Source organism: Numida meleagris, chromosome 4, assembly GCF_002078875.1.
Source record: "Numida meleagris isolate 19003 breed g44 Domestic line chromosome 4, NumMel1.0, whole genome shotgun sequence".
Taxonomy (NCBI): domain Eukaryota; kingdom Metazoa; phylum Chordata; class Aves; order Galliformes; family Numididae; genus Numida; species Numida meleagris.
This window is the reverse complement of record NC_034412.1, coordinates 712,981-728,519: the sequence shown is the minus strand read 5'-3', so window position 1 is coordinate 728,519 and position 15,539 is coordinate 712,981. Positions and strand designations below refer to the sequence as shown.

Here is a 15,539-nt window from a genome sequence, read left to right as displayed (position 1 = left end):
AACTTGCAAAAAAGGGTTTCTTGTCTGCCAGCATGGCGTGAGCTTTATCCAGCCTCCACAGGTCACATTCTCCTTCTATGGCTGGGGTGAACCCTGTATGCTGCAGCTGGAGAGCCAGTCACATCTCAGACATCACCATCAGAGCAGTCAGGTACATCTGGATTTCAAGTCAGTTAATATTCCTTACAGGAATCTTCTTCTTGTGCTGTTGCTTGGGGTCTGTTTCGCTTCTGGGCACCATTTATTAGAGAAAGCATATTTAAGATTGAACGGAGTCTTTGACTGATTACATAAAACTTAACTCTGCCTTACCTTTAGAAAACCTGTGTCAAAAACCCACTTTTAGCCCTTAGTACTCACACCAGCAATTTCAAATAAATAAACTGCCCATTTAAAAGTTCAGCAGCCAAGCCAGTCTAGTTTTGGCCAGGGCAATGAAGATGCCAGTATCTGGATTATGGATAAAGAGGGTTGCAGAATCAATACACTGAACAAGAACTAAATTATACATCTCTTCCTTTGAGTTACGCCACTAAAATAGGAGACAGAAGCCTATGGTAGAGCAGAAATGTAGATTCACAGGGCACAATCACAATAAAAACGTGAAGTAAAGACAGCTGAGCCTTGTCAGTGGTTAGGTTGTTGCTACTACTACTACTAATATTACTATGGAAAATGCTTTGAAACCTTTGTGTCTTCTGTCAGCTATACTCAAGATTTCTCATTAATAAGTGACAGATGTTCCTAGAGAGTGGAGAAGACAGATACAACAGTAAGAAAAAGGGTTAATTGTTTTCAGCAGCAGCTTTTAGGTATTACATTGCTCTTATCCAGCATAGCAAAAATCTACCTCAATAGATCCTGTATGTCTAAAAATAAGCTTGTATTTTCCCCATGACTGAGCTGAAGTCTGAGTAGAACACTCTGTCTGTTTGATTTTCTGGATGAAACAGGGCCCTTCACCTTAGCAATATTTCGCAATTTTAGGGGTTTTCTACTCTGAACGTATGCTCCACACGTACTAGTTTTCATCCAAAGAATCAAAACAAGCAACTTCATGGTCTCCAAGATTCTGGGAAGGAGTAATAGCAGGTTATTAAGTTTGTGGGGTTTTTTTTGCTCTCTCTCCTCAAACAATATTCATAACTCCGTAACAATGTAGGATTATCATTTAAGTAATTATGTGATACAACATATATTTATGCCTAGGGAAAAAAACAAGCATGCTGTTGCAGAATCCCCATTTTGTCCTCATGCCTTTTTAGCATGTCTCTCTGAACAGCCATGCCACCTTGAGTTGTCATCCAAAAGGGTAGACCCATTCATAAACATCAGTAATTTTTTATTACTTCTTTCAACTTAACAGAAACTAAACAATTAAAATTTAAGATACATTATTCAAATCCTGCAGAAAGAAACCAGCTTTTCAAAATATCTGCCAGAGGAATACCAATGCAAAATCTCAAAATTCTCTCGAAACAGAATTAAATTACTGAAATTCTGATTGTTATTGGCAATAATGTTAGCCTTCTGCAGCAAGGTCAGGATATTTACTGAGTACTAATAAGCTAGCACCCGGTGTTCACAGGGTTTCCTCATATATTTCCTAAATTCTCATAATACTTGATTAAAAACAAAAAAATACTTGCCTTTTTGAGTAAAAAAGAAGAAACCCAGTGCACCTACTAAGGCACACTAACTAGTACAGCTGACTTCAGAGATGCATATCTGATCTTCAACCGAGCCTAGATGCCTTATCTCAGTAAGACTTGCTAGCCTTTTTTTAGAAATTGCTTTATACAGTTAATAAGCTTCTAGGACAGAAAATGTAGCTTGTGTTACTGTCTGTCATAACCATCATGATCTGTAACTAAAATTCAGTCATGTAGAAACCATGGCTTCACCCAGCACACTAATTCTCACGGGAGAACTTCTCCTGACATACCAGACTTTTGAATCAGGCCCTTTCAGAACAACAAATACTCTCATTTTCTAAACAAAGAGAGGATACTATAAATACAGCAGTTTATTTCAAAAAGATGGCTTTACTACAAAAGGAGTTCCACAGTATTCAACCCTCCCTACTGTCAGAAGAAGCTGGAGGGTAAAAAAAGTAAAGAGTCACTTCCAGAAACAACTAAACAGGTAAGAAAACAGCTTTTCTTTAGGAAAACACAGCGGTTCAGCATTTTGCCATTTTCAGAGAATCCCAGCCTGCAAATAAAAAGGAAGTAAGTGTAAGGCCTGTTGTTATTGTTTTTTTTTTTTTTCAGCTCAAACTAATATATTAAAGTTGTTTGACTGAAACATCCGTCTCCAAACCTAAACTCGACATGCACACAGCTGAATGCTAGAAGAAGGGCGCTCAGAAGCTTTTGCTGACATGAGAGTAGAATTCTCAGCCACATTGTTTCTTGAATCATAGCTTAAAGGTTAGAGCAATCAGTCAGCCACCCCTGGATACCCCTAGGATGCAGCAGATTTACTATCAGCACATATCTTCTGCTAATAAATATGCAGTAGCAAAGAGAATGCATAAACCAAGAGGAAAAAGGTTGTCTACTGAGATAAACTGCTGAAGCTAAACTGACCTTAAGATGCTGAAGAAATGACCTCAGGTGTTTTGTTACCTGAATAAAAACAGAATAGGTCCCACACAGTGTACGTTTCAGCTCAGCAGCCACTTTAAGAAAACAGATGATCAACTGCAGTCCACTAAGAGTCATCAGAATAGAGAGTAAAATGATGGTCCATTCCACTACATTAGCAGGTTCAGTGCACTGAGACCAAGCAGAGTAATCTGTGAGGTACCTATTAGAGAAAAAGCAATGCCAGACAAATTAAAAGTGATTTTTCCAATTAAATCTAAATACACGTTATTTTACCTTTACTATATAGAAAGGCCATCCTAGGCCTTATACGCTGGAAGTTCAGGAGCCAATCTGGTCTTCTATTACAGTAGAGTAAGACCTCACTGAGTTTAGGTATTAAAGGGAAACCTACAGAGTTATTAAATATAACAATGCTGTTCTATAATCTTTGAACTGAGAATTTGAGAGAATATTGCAGAAGTATACATCTACACTGAATGTAATCTCCTATTCTTTACCACACGTGGTTGTAATGGTACTGATAAAGGGTACTTGCCTCTGTGGACCTCAAGGTCTGATCAGTACAAAGATTCTTACATTTAGACATTCATCACTAGGAGGCAGATAGCTTTCTTTGAAGATTCTGTTGCTCGTTGAACAACTTGAAAAACTCTTATAGGTTTTGTGTCCAAGAGACTGCCATCTTGTGTAAAGTTCTGAGAGAATTTGTCTGACTATTGTTTTGATGAACGGTTTATTCTACCAGTTAAAACTGACGTTTCCTACCCTCCAGCAGTATCTTTGAAGATGTAATCCCATCCACTTGATGAATTGCAGAAGGGGCCTTGGATCAACCCCAAGGTAAAAATGATGCAACTGTATCCAGAGAAAGCAACTCCAAGCATGGCTAGCACAACTGAAATAAAACTCTGAAGAGAGAAAAAAAACATTACTGTGTGAGGGCAGTATCCACATCACATGCATCCATTCTTCCTGTCAGCCTACTTCCTTGGGGTTGAATTTCACATATGGTCATCCCAGTCTTCACTACTGAGAGTGAAATACTTCGCAGCACTCAGTAAGCATACACATGTAGCATTATTATATATTATTAATATATTATTATATATATTATATAAGATTAAGACAGAGTTTAAGGCAGTTTCATAACTATCAGTTAAATACTGATCTTTTTTAAACTTGTGTTCCTACAAAACTGTATCCCAGAATGCAAGAGGAATACAAGCACATATTAAATATTTTTGCACCCAGATATTGCATATTGAGTTGGTACTGGAAAAAAAAAAAACAATCTTATAAATAACACAAAGAAGGAGGTGAAGCTATTTAGTTGGGGGACTCTGTTAAAACACTCTAGCCTTCTTATTTTATCTTATTTTACAAAAATTTTCTTTCCATCCTGAATATGCAACAACAGGAAAGAGCTGCCCTTTCTGTGACCTCTCAATCTGACTCAGAATCCTTCTCTGTAAAAAGAAGTAGAACCAGAGCAAAGGAGAAGGATGTACCAGAAACACAGGAGCAGGAAGCCACGGAGAACAAATGCCAGAGGCAAACAAAAATAGAAGACAGACTCACTCTGTAGGTTTTGTTACAGCTCTCACTCTGGCAACACCGATAGAATGCGTTACACTCCAGTGCTATGAGAATTACTGCCAGCAGAAGAATCTGTAAGGGAACACAGTGAGTGAAATGACTGCAGCTGTAGTGAGCCAAATTCTCTTCCACCTATGCAAGGTGGGGTCTGCATCTGTTGTACTCTGTTTAGATTCCAAAGCTGTTCACTAGGAAAGCACCATGGAACAGAGCCATGTTTACTGGGTTTAAGAATACAGCATCTCCCATCCCATGTTACAGGCATGGACACAGCTGTATCAGTGAAGCAGAAAGAATAAAGCTAAGCTGATAGGAATCACTATCAATGAAACAAAAGGATATCTTATTGATACGACCACATAAATTCAACAGCTTCCTCCTGACAGTTAAAGATGGTTTCTCCATCTGTGCCTTACCAACACCCATGTGCCAAAAAAAAAAAAAGTCAGTAGCATGATGAACTTCCATCTGCTTACTGGATTATTTAAACCTGATACTAGAATTTCAGTAAATAAGATTTGGACTCCAGAATCACAAGCTGCAGCCCAGGAAGGCACTCCTTTGAGGAAATATGAGACAGCAGCGTTCCTGAAACCATTTGGGAAAACGAAAGAGAAAGCCCTGGATTTGTCACTTGAGAGGGTCATTCGTAAAAAATTGCAAGAAGAATGAGCTAAGAGCTAACTCAGATATATAATGGTTATCAGCCATAGCAGCACTTGAGGTAATCCATTGTTTGGCAATACATAAAATTTAAGCCACCTGAAGCTTTGCTGACATTTGCACTTTTACTTTTGGGATGAGCTCTAGCAAAACATGCTGGCTAAAGTCCAGTACTATTCTCTCACAGCCAAGAGGAGATGTGCTTCAGTACCAGTCACTTCTGAAGCAGCTCAAACCCCTTCCTATGCTGCCAATATTGCTCTTTCAGTTGGAGTATAGTGGACCTCAGATCCTCTGTATCCTCAGCTCCAAAACCCTAGGGGCTGACCTTGAGTCTCCCCTGTAGCTCCAAATGGGACCACTCTCCCCTGCTGCAGTGTAGAGCATTTTTTTTTTTTTTTTTTTACGTCTTGTCCTGTCCAGACTGGCCCAAAGGCTACAGCATTATCGCCTGTTTTATTTGTCCAAAGGCTTGTTGTTGCTCAGGGACCCATGTGAAACCATTTCTCTTCCAATACATTTAACGAATTGCAGGTGCTCAAGAGCTTCCCCCCTGTTCCAATGCAGTCTGAATCAGCCCATGACAAAGGGTAGGACTGTGTTTCCACACCTGGGGCAGTTGATCCCAGGTGTACTTGATGCCCCTCCAAGCAAATTGCTTTCACTTGCTGCCCTGTTTGTAACTGGAAAATGTACATGCTAGTAATAAATCATTAAAGATCTGGAGGCTAAAAATGTTTCGAAGTATGAATGTAGCTTTTGCAGTTAACTTTTTTGCTAAATTTTCAGCTATGCCTTTCCATTAAAATTCTTTGCATTATACCCTTTTCCCTATACTGGAAAAAAAATGAGGTTTTCTTCTGCTTTAGGAAGAAAACACAATTACAAAAATAAGGTTTTAATACCTCTCCCAGTTCAGCAACTTCATAAGCACACCATACCCATTTGCCCATTTCAAATACTAACTTTGTGCACACAGTTATTACTTTACTACTTTATTTTCCTGAGACTACAGTTCTTTATGAACCTGGTAAACAGCATGAGCAGTAGGCAACGCCATATTATTACTGCAGGTGAGTGTATTACAAAAGGAACAGGGAAAATTCGGCTACACCAGTCACAGTGAGACAATTCTCTGTATTTAGCCTAATAACAGTGACACTGTGAACTGTACCCACTCCTCTGTATACAGAGCTTATAAACATCTGGACAGGTATGATAGGCTTTTCTAGATCTTTGCCTTGCTAAAGAGCTTTAATTCTAAGACCGTAAGGGAATAAATCAAAATAGTGCATGACTCAACAACAGAAGTGTAAATTACACATAAACAAAAAGCCAACAGGAAAAATAAATCAGCCTTGCAAAATCACATCTATGACATAAAGTAGCATACGCAGCACGTCATTCAATACATTCACAATTTCTCCAGCTTGATCAAGTTTTCTGCCTGTAGTGTTTCAAGAAAGAAATCCATACTTCCTTTAAAAGTGTAATCATCTTGCTGGACAGTAACTGAAGATTATTTGCAGTAGAATTGCAAGTCATTAAAAATCCACAAAATCAACACTTACCATCACACCTGAGAAACAGATGCCTTCAAAATACCACACGTAGCTGGGATGCTGGTAACTGGCAACATATGAAGCATTCCCATTTGGGAAGTATAAAAGGACATTAACAACAATACTCCACAGCGCAAGAGGTACCAGCAGACAGCTCAAACAGCTTCCACATGTTTCTAAAGCCATCTCGCAAGAATATTAGAAGTTTTTCCTCTTCTAAGCTAACAAAAGATCACAAGGTCTTACATACAAAAAGTGCTCTGACCTCCTCTGATCCAGTCACTTCATATTCAGAAGGACCTGGTGACTGGGGTACGACTCCACTGCTACAGAAGTGCTTAAGAACAAAAGACAAATTCTGCTGTCTGAACTCTTTGTCCTTTCTGAGCCTATGTCTTTAAGTAGCAGTTTCCCTTCTCAAAGATCCTCCTTAATGATCTTCCTAATGAAATATGTCTACAAGTCAGACTCAGGAAGGAACATTAAAAAAATCTCGTTTCCTAGTGACTGCATAGAAACACACTCCTCCTGAGAAAATGGATCCCTGTGCAGCTGTTCTGTGGCACGATGCAGACTGTTCATCGTTACAGCAGCAATAATTTTTCTGATCTCACACAGAGCAGGGGGCTGTTCAACGAATGTCAATTTTATTACAAAATTCATAGTTCATTTAATAGGTCAAAAGTCATCTTTTTTTTTTTTCTTTTTTTTCCTAAAAGCAAAGGCCTAAATTACTACTGAGTGGGCAACTTCTCACAACAATCTGTTCTGTTTAGAAGAACCTTACTTAGAAAATGACACCTGAAATAGCATCCATTCTGCAGCATACCAACACATGGCATGACTTACTCTATATTTTAACTGAGTTCTGCAAATGTCACATCAAGGAGCGTTCTATTGCCAACACACTGTAGCGCTAGAACAGGACATCACCATTTTACACCAAGTATTAAGCAAGCCTGGCAATTAGTTTCTCAAATATTTTAAGTGTTGCAAGAGCTGGTTTCCTGTTGCTGTCAATATCCACAAGTCCATGCAGAGCCCATTACTGAAAACCCTTTGTTTACTTTGGATGAATGAAAGACAGGGATAAACACAGCGTGCAGAAGCTATACTGAAGGGTGCCCTCAACTAATTCCATGTACTTTATGTATGAATGAATGGTATTGCATGAACTACTTAAGCTGAATTTCTAAGCACAAACTCCTCCTATTGCGGAGTTTTTTTCCTGCTATGGAGCTGTGTGAGCAATTTTCCATTCTCAGTTAACTTCTTCTAACAGAGACATATCCGTATGTGACAGACTTAGATGGGAGGATAGGCTAAGAAAAACCTCAAGTCTCTGGCTACTTTTAAAGACCGCTCACCTAGCTAAAAGTTGTACTAAATATGCACTGACACCTGTGGGAAATTCTTTTTCCCCACAAACAGAAATTAACTTGCCCATTTTCAGAGAAGATGTTATCTGCTAGGTTCCAAAGTGAAGAAGCAATGGTAATCAGTCTCATTTTTTTGAAACCAATGTCACATCATGTTTTGTTTTCTTTTACTTGACAAACGCCACTGATAGTAGCATACTGACCTTGCCAGTAATGCTGTTGGCAGCACATTATTCAGATTTACTTTACTGCGGGGTAAAACATTTGAAGTTTATCTCACAGCATATTGCAGCAGAGTCTTGCACAGGATCTTTGGATATTGCCTCCAGGTTGCGTATCGGTGAAGTATAGTATTCCAGGTTAGTCTATCATTGCTGACCTGACTTTGAACCTGCCATACCTGGGGGCCTGCTGATCAAGGCTAGAAACAAGTACCCAGACCTATGCTTTCTTTTGTCTCAAGACTGGGTAGTCAGGAGATGAGCACTCCTTGGGAGTAAAGGAGTTTGAAGACTGAAGCATCTCCTACTCTGACAGTATCAGCTGAATGGAAGAAGCAGGTTATAATGTCACAGAATCACAGGGGTTAGCAGGGACTTCTAGAGGTTATTCAGTCTAATCCCCCCCCTCAAAGCAGGCTCCCTACAGTAGGTTTCACAGGAAAGCATCCAGAGGCATTCAGAATATCTCCAGAGAAGTAGACTCTACCACCTCTCTAGACAATTTGTTCCAGCACTCTGTCGCCCTCCAAGTAAAGAAGTTTCTCTTCAGTTTTATATCTACATTCTACATGACCACCATCTTTTCCTCTAAGATCAAGGAAACAGCTTCAGCATGGGCACAAGCACTGACAGCTGCTGGGTAATTTTAATACAAATCTTTATTTGAAACAGGAGAAGCTTAAAAAAATCCACACGTTTTTAATACCCTGATACTTTTCCAGTTCTTTCTTTAAAAGAAAAAGTTTATTGTTGCCCTTGGTCATCCATACTTCACTGTTGCTTTATTTGTTGCTCCAGTTGAGAATTCATTTATTTCCAGGGCAGATCAAATTCAGTTTATGTTCATTTCAACATCAGAATGAAAAATACAATTTTATTGGGGAAGTAGCATGAAGTACAGAGCTGTTATGTGAGTACCAAAAAAAAAAAAAAATCTTTATTGATCCCAGTTGTCTATACTACTATGAAATGGACCAAAGCAGCTAATTTTACCTTTAGATGCAGGCAGGTCAGTGGAAAACATGCATACGAATTCAACAACAGAGGCTGGCCCTAAATCAGTTAAATTGTTGTCAAACTGTGTGGTCACCATCAAACCGTGCATTTCGGTATACAGACAATATTTAAAAAACCAGCACAACACAGGATACTCAGTGCATCATGCATATGAACCAACTTCAACCCATTCTCTGGTTTTCTAGCAAGAAAGTGTCTGTGAGGAAAACAAAAAGAAATAAACATATATTAAGTGGAAGAACACTAATATTATGTCTAACTGTAAGAGCCAAGATTAACCCAACCAGATCCAGACAGCCACAGCACAGCCTTGTAAATTCCAGTAACAGCACGGAAGATAGAAAGCATTACTGTCTTCTGTTTCCTAAGTACCACAACATCCAACCATGTCAAATCAAAACATAAAATGCTCTTAGCCATAATGCGTACACATTATAAATCATATCACTTCCATACCATAAGGCAATCCCAACACTACATTTATGAGACTGGGTAACACTATAACACAATGGAAAACAGAACAATAATAGCAGGGTAGCAAAGTCTCAGGCTGCAACAAGAGAGGATAAGCCCAAATACAGCAAGTGTGGACACAAAAACAAAAGAAAGAAAAAAAAAATTTGCTTACTATTAGAAGGCTCCATGTAGGCAGGGATCTCCAGCACAATACCCTCACCCCCACTGCCAACCCTTAAATGAGGTCTGGGAAGGGGTGGGTCCTGGCTCTACCCTTTCCATTAATCCTAATTGCTTGCACCTGAGCTCCCCTGGGCTGGCCCTGCCTTCCCACCAGGTGTTCAATCACTGCTTCAAGCTGTGACTTGTTTCAACCTTGTGACATTTCTACTGCAGACTGATTTTAACAGAAGTCTCAAACTGTCTAACAAGAGCCTAAAGAAACTTGGAGGAAATTCCCTTTCCTGATTCATAAAAACCAAAAACATACACAAGCAAACCTTCAAAAATTCCTTCAGATCTGTCTGCAAGCTTTCCTATGTATATGCAATGTAATTCCTTCTCTTGTCCTATATTTACTAAGCAAAGTTTTTGCTGCAGTTTTTTCTCAGTAGGCTACTGAGAATGTGTGTGTTGTATATCTGTTATAGGAGGCTAAAGTAATACAGCTAGAAGAAGCAACCTACTACAAAACTGTCGCACTGTGCAATGATGGCTTAGGCTACAACAAAGATCCCTGCCAGCCTAAGGTACATATTTTTGTTATAGCACCTACACAGTGCTGATGACCATGTGTACCACAGCGTATGTGTGGTCCTTCCAGTTCACATGAAGACTGACTTCACTGCAGACAGCTGAGCAGGTCAAATGCATGTAGTCAAATGCTACATGAAAATGCTGAATGCAAGAGGGTCACATTAAAAAATATAAATAAATTTTACACTCAGTTGCTGCTTAAGAATGTCTGAAAAACAGCTGCTGAGCTTCTGCGGTATTATCAGTAACAATAGTTTTTAACTCTTAACTCTAAAGAAACATGGTAATAACCAGCTGAAAAAATGGCTTACCTCATCATTGCCACAACAGAGTCTACACACTCCTCCAAGAATACCATTGACTATCTGTATGGAGCACAGAATGAACTCTATTCCTCCCAAGACTAGGAGAATGGAAAAGAGAGTGACATTCCACTGCACGATGTTTTGAGGTTCTTGACATCTAGACCACTCGTTATACTCTAACAAGTACCTGTACACATCAAATAGAAGTATAGTAAAATTGTGTCAGATTAGGATGCTTACAATACAGTAGAAATAAACTTCATCTGGTATGCAATTGCATTGAGGATAATCACTCCAAATGGGAATACAAAATGTAAGGGCTCATTCCATGCAAATCCTGCTCTGCTTAAATACATGTTGAACTATGAATCACACATTTTGGTTAAGTCTTAATGTCTTTTAAAACATCTGATTTAGAAAGGCAAAACCTTCTATTATTGATCAAAGTAAGATACCATCTCAAGACAGTTGAAAGAGCAGAACTACTTCTCGAAACAAACACAGAATCTTCCAGGATAGAGCCTTTAGAGACAGCAATTTAGTTACTGATTTGAAGCTAATGGGTCACTTCACTTTTTGTGCCGCTGCCTCTGGGCCTCCACTTGCCTAATCTGCACTCGTCACACATGGAATAAATTCAGAGGAGTACTGGAGTAGACTCCAGCAGTCCTCCCTCTTCCATTTTGTCAGAACATGAGCACTGATGAGCCATGAGCAAGGAAATAATTCAGCTCTTCTATATTCAGCCATAGTTGAGAGGGGCGGGGGAGAAGGAATGCCCCTTCTCAGGAGGGATGCTACTGAAATGTAAAATTCAAAACCTCTGCTGCAAAGGATCTTGATGTGGCTCAAAGTTCCCTCAAAGTCCTAAAACAATACATTTTATGCTCACATGAACAGTATGTGGTACATACCAGTATATATTGAGAGAGAGAGACCTATACCAGGTTAACTCCTCCACCACAGGTTAGTACAGATAATATTTTATTAACAGCATCGCTCAGCTACTTCCAAGTATCCTTTACCAGCTTGTATTAAGAGCACCCTTTTGTACTTCCTTCAGACACTTAATGTTGCAACTAATCAGCATATTCAGATATGTAAAACTGAGGATTTAAATTGATATCATTTTAAACTACAGCGGTGTGAGCAATTATGATCCCATCTGTCTAGTTCTTAGTGAACAAGGAGCATAAACTTAGGAATGGATCTTAGTACATCATTACTGAACATTGCTGGAAGGTTCAGGAATAAAAGAAACACCACATGTACATGCAGGAAGATGTAACGTACTGACGAGCAGACAACTTACCCTCCAGAGGATTCAGTGAAAGGATAGATCCAGTTTCTTTCCACACTAGTAAAGCAATATGGTCCCTGAGACAAGCCCAGTGCTGAGATGATTATACAGTACCCAGAACCAAGGATCCCAATAAAGGCTGCCAGAACCGAGGACAGCATCTGCAGGGCAAACACAGACATGAGCACTGAGCACAGCCTCCTCTGTGTCCTGAGGACCGCCTGGCACCGGAGCGTAAAGGCTCACTTACCGCACAGCCTTTCCCGCAGTTCTCGTGGCCAAAGCACCCGCAGCAGTCATCATCGTGAAGTCCAATGAATACTGCAGCTGGAATGAGCACCTGGGTATGGGGCAAACAAACCACACTGCTCTCTGTTCTGTTTTGACACACCAACGAGGTAGGCAGAACGCAGTACTCACAGTGCATTCACTTGCATTGCTTGTTGGCAGAGTGTTGGGGGGCTGTATAGGTTATCCACTTTTACATCTATTTAACACAGTAGGCACCTCACTACTCATCTCAATAGCACCAACAACAGCATAGGTGCATTTCTCCTTCTACTTTGTGCATAAATAGCTTTTAGGTGCACAAAAAGCCAGTTGATTAAGATCATGTTGTGGAATTAATGCAGTTTGAGATGCTTCGAATGTTTTTGTTCACCCTAGAGGCTGTAGACAGCAAACAAAAAACTTCACAAAAAACCCTGCATTTACTTTCTGCCAGAAGAGAACCACACGATAAGTCTCTGAAAACTGTATTCTTGAAGCAAGATGACCACCACCAGTGAAGTTTCCAGAAACTACTTACTAAAGAGCAGTTATTATTGTCCGTGTGATGAGTCTGACTGTAGTAGTAAGTTTGGGAATATCCTAACCAATTCAGTCAAACATCTCACTACAGACATGTAGCTTTTTCTAGGATTTCACATCCACAAAATTTTCAGAGACAGAAGAGCAAAGCAACAAAGCAGGCACCATCCAGAACTTTTGGCATAAAATCGAGAAGCAGAAACAAACACAGAGCTGATTAAGCAAAATATACTCCCCACCAGCACTAATAGGATTTAATACCACTTTACACTTATACAAAGGTACCACACCCAGAAATACCTCAGAAAACCATGAAGAAAGAGCAAAGTGTTACCAATGAACAGCACAGATTTACTTAACAAGACAGAGCAGAGTCACATACTAGTCACAGCCTTTACTGAAACCTTTTTCTAAGCCCCAGTGCTTCAGGTGCAGAAGGGGTTGGGCAAGAGTGTGTCTGAGAAGCAGTTCCATTGATTTCACTGGGATTAGTCAGTGTGGAAAGCTCAGTCTTTTTAAATCTCAGCCTAGCATCCAGTAGGGCTGTAACGCAGCAGTAAGCACTTCTCACAAGATACACAGCCTTATCACACAGTGGTTGGTTTTCAACCTGTGATTTGCTGACACCTTGAGACTAAGAGGGCTGCTAAAAGTGAATAAAGAAGGAAGCCTAGATTTGGAGAACTTAAACATGCTAAATTCCACTGCACAAAATTGAAAAGGTAGAAAACAATTGCTTAAGATTAAGCAGTTTGTTACAGTGAACACACTCAGTTCTTCATCCTTGGCTATTACTCTAATGTAAAGCTCTGCTAACTGCTGTTTGATTCCTCTGAATAAAGAACTAAAACAGAATAATAACTGCTTTTCCACATATTAGATAACATACATTAAGGAAATGTATTTAAATACTAGTCATCTATGGACATTAAAAAGGAGAACAGCTCACTAATAGAATAAAAAGGTAAGATTTAATCCTTTAAATGAATCATGTCCTGCTGAAAGGTCTGGTCCAGTACTGCGTTTGGGGTCTACAACCTATATCCTAATTCTCAGCTCAAAAGGGATAGAGATTTACAGATATGACAATTAATAGTAACTAATAACACCTATGGTGCAATATAGCTGATTTTTTTTTTTTTAATTACAACTCCAGGGACTCCTGCTGACAAAGAATTCAACAAATAAACTAATGCAATTTTAAAGAAACAGTAATACCAAGTAGCTTCAAAATAATCTTGAAAGAATGCACTAGCTTGTTACTTACCAAAAGGCCTCCACCTAGAATGCCATGAAGGCACTCCACATATTTGCTGAGATGATGCTCAGAAGCAAATCTTGTTTCTCCATTGGGAAAATAAAGTAAAATGTTGGCAACAATGCAGAGCACGGCAAGGATGAGCAACTTACAGCCAATACACCTGGCACACCTTCCAAAACACATGTCCACAGCTTCTCAAATACTTCTTTCGCTAGTCCAATCCAACCTATCTCATATTTGTCCACACCTAAAAGAAGACCAGTCTTTATTCTCACCTCCTTAAATACTCAGGGTTACCTAGCTACCTGGATGACGTTCAAAATGCCTTAATGACTATCACTCCGTCACTGTCAAGTGAGGGAACAAGGACGGCAGAATGTCATCACCCATTTTAAATGAAATAATTGTTGACAAACCAAATGCAATCAAGGAAATACTGAATGCTAGGTAACTTCATTTTAATACATGATGCATGGAATGATCACCAGTGAACATAATTAGACACGAACAGCAGCCTCAAACAACAACACAAGTTCTTTTAGGAACCGAAAGAAAAAGGTTTTGTTTTCTTTGTTTGAAGCAGCTTTAACATGGAGGTTTATAGACTGATTCAGAACAAGCTGACGCTAGGGAAAGACTAGGCTGACTTCAACAATACTAAGTCAGAGATTTGGGTATATTTTATTCTATTTAGAATAAAGTCTACAGCAAAGAGGACTACCCAGAGAGCAGCAAGGGTCTGGCACTGCTGCCCAGAGCAGCTGTAGGTGCCCCATCCTGGGGGTGCTCAGGGTCAGGTTGGATGGGTTTGGGCACCCAGTCTACGGGAGGCGTCCCTGCCCACAGCAGGGTTTGGAATTGGATGGACACTGAGGTTCCTTCCGACTCAAATTATTTTATGAATCTGTGATTCTATGTTAACTAAGAAATGCACAGGACAAGACAAGTTTCAGGAGATGCTGCCAATGGTATCGCCGTAAAACAATACAATTCCCATCGCAAAAAAAAAAAAAATAGTTAAACTGAATTTGAGAGTGTTGATTTGTTGAATTTAGGTATTAGGAGACTGTAGTGAATCTTTCAGTTAACTGAGGGGGAGATCGTAAACAGAAGTCCAACTTAAATCCACAGTGTTCTGGCAACTTTTCTGATCAACAATGAAGCTTAAAGAGAGAGAAAGGAAGAAAAAGTAATGGTTAAAAAAAGAGAGCAGTCTTACACAGATGTAGAACAGTGATGTAACCACTCCGGGTATTGTAGCTGTTGACCTTGGAGACTTCCTTCATTATGAGAAATATCCTCCGATTGTAGAAACATAGGCTTACCATTATTGTGCACTTCACCTTTGATGACTAAAACGAGCACAAACACCATCCTGCATGCTTCCTCTGCAGAAGATGACTCCTCAGCCAAAAACTCCCTTCATTGTGTTATGCTAAAAACAACACACACCCCTCAAAGAAACACCACACAACCTTCCCCAGCTGTCACCCTTGATTTGACATAAAACTTCACATAATCAAGAACTTTCTATATTTAAAATAGATTTTTTTAATTGATTTTTTTTTCCTACACAAAGTAATTAACACAAAATACCCTGG

The 15,539-nt window shown here is 39.5% G+C and overlaps 1 protein-coding gene across 4 annotated transcripts; it reads right to left on the bottom strand.

Annotated features, from left to right (window-relative positions):
* On the bottom strand, positions 99-14,540 carry TM4SF18 (transmembrane 4 L six family member 18). Of its 4 annotated transcripts, none has more exons than XM_021394177.1 (8): positions 13,945-14,461; positions 12,118-12,207; positions 11,880-12,028; positions 10,574-10,754; positions 4,191-4,280; positions 3,378-3,520; positions 2,631-2,811; positions 99-230 (listed from the first exon to the last, which is right to left on the bottom strand). In XM_021394177.1, exons 1-8 carry the CDS (start codon positions 14,119-14,121, stop codon positions 174-176), a joined length of 1,068 nt encoding a protein of 355 aa, XP_021249852.1. In that variant the 5' UTR covers positions 14,122-14,461; the 3' UTR covers positions 99-173. The 4 variants fall into 4 exon arrangements, 3 of the variants coding, with proteins under 3 accessions (XP_021249852.1, XP_021249854.1, XP_021249853.1); XM_021394178.1 differs by lacking the exon at positions 99-230 and adding an exon at positions 1,322-2,214 and having other exon boundaries at positions 13,945-14,447; XR_002437893.1 differs by lacking the exons at positions 99-230; positions 2,631-2,811 and adding an exon at positions 9,027-9,246 and having other exon boundaries at positions 3,481-3,520; positions 13,945-14,540.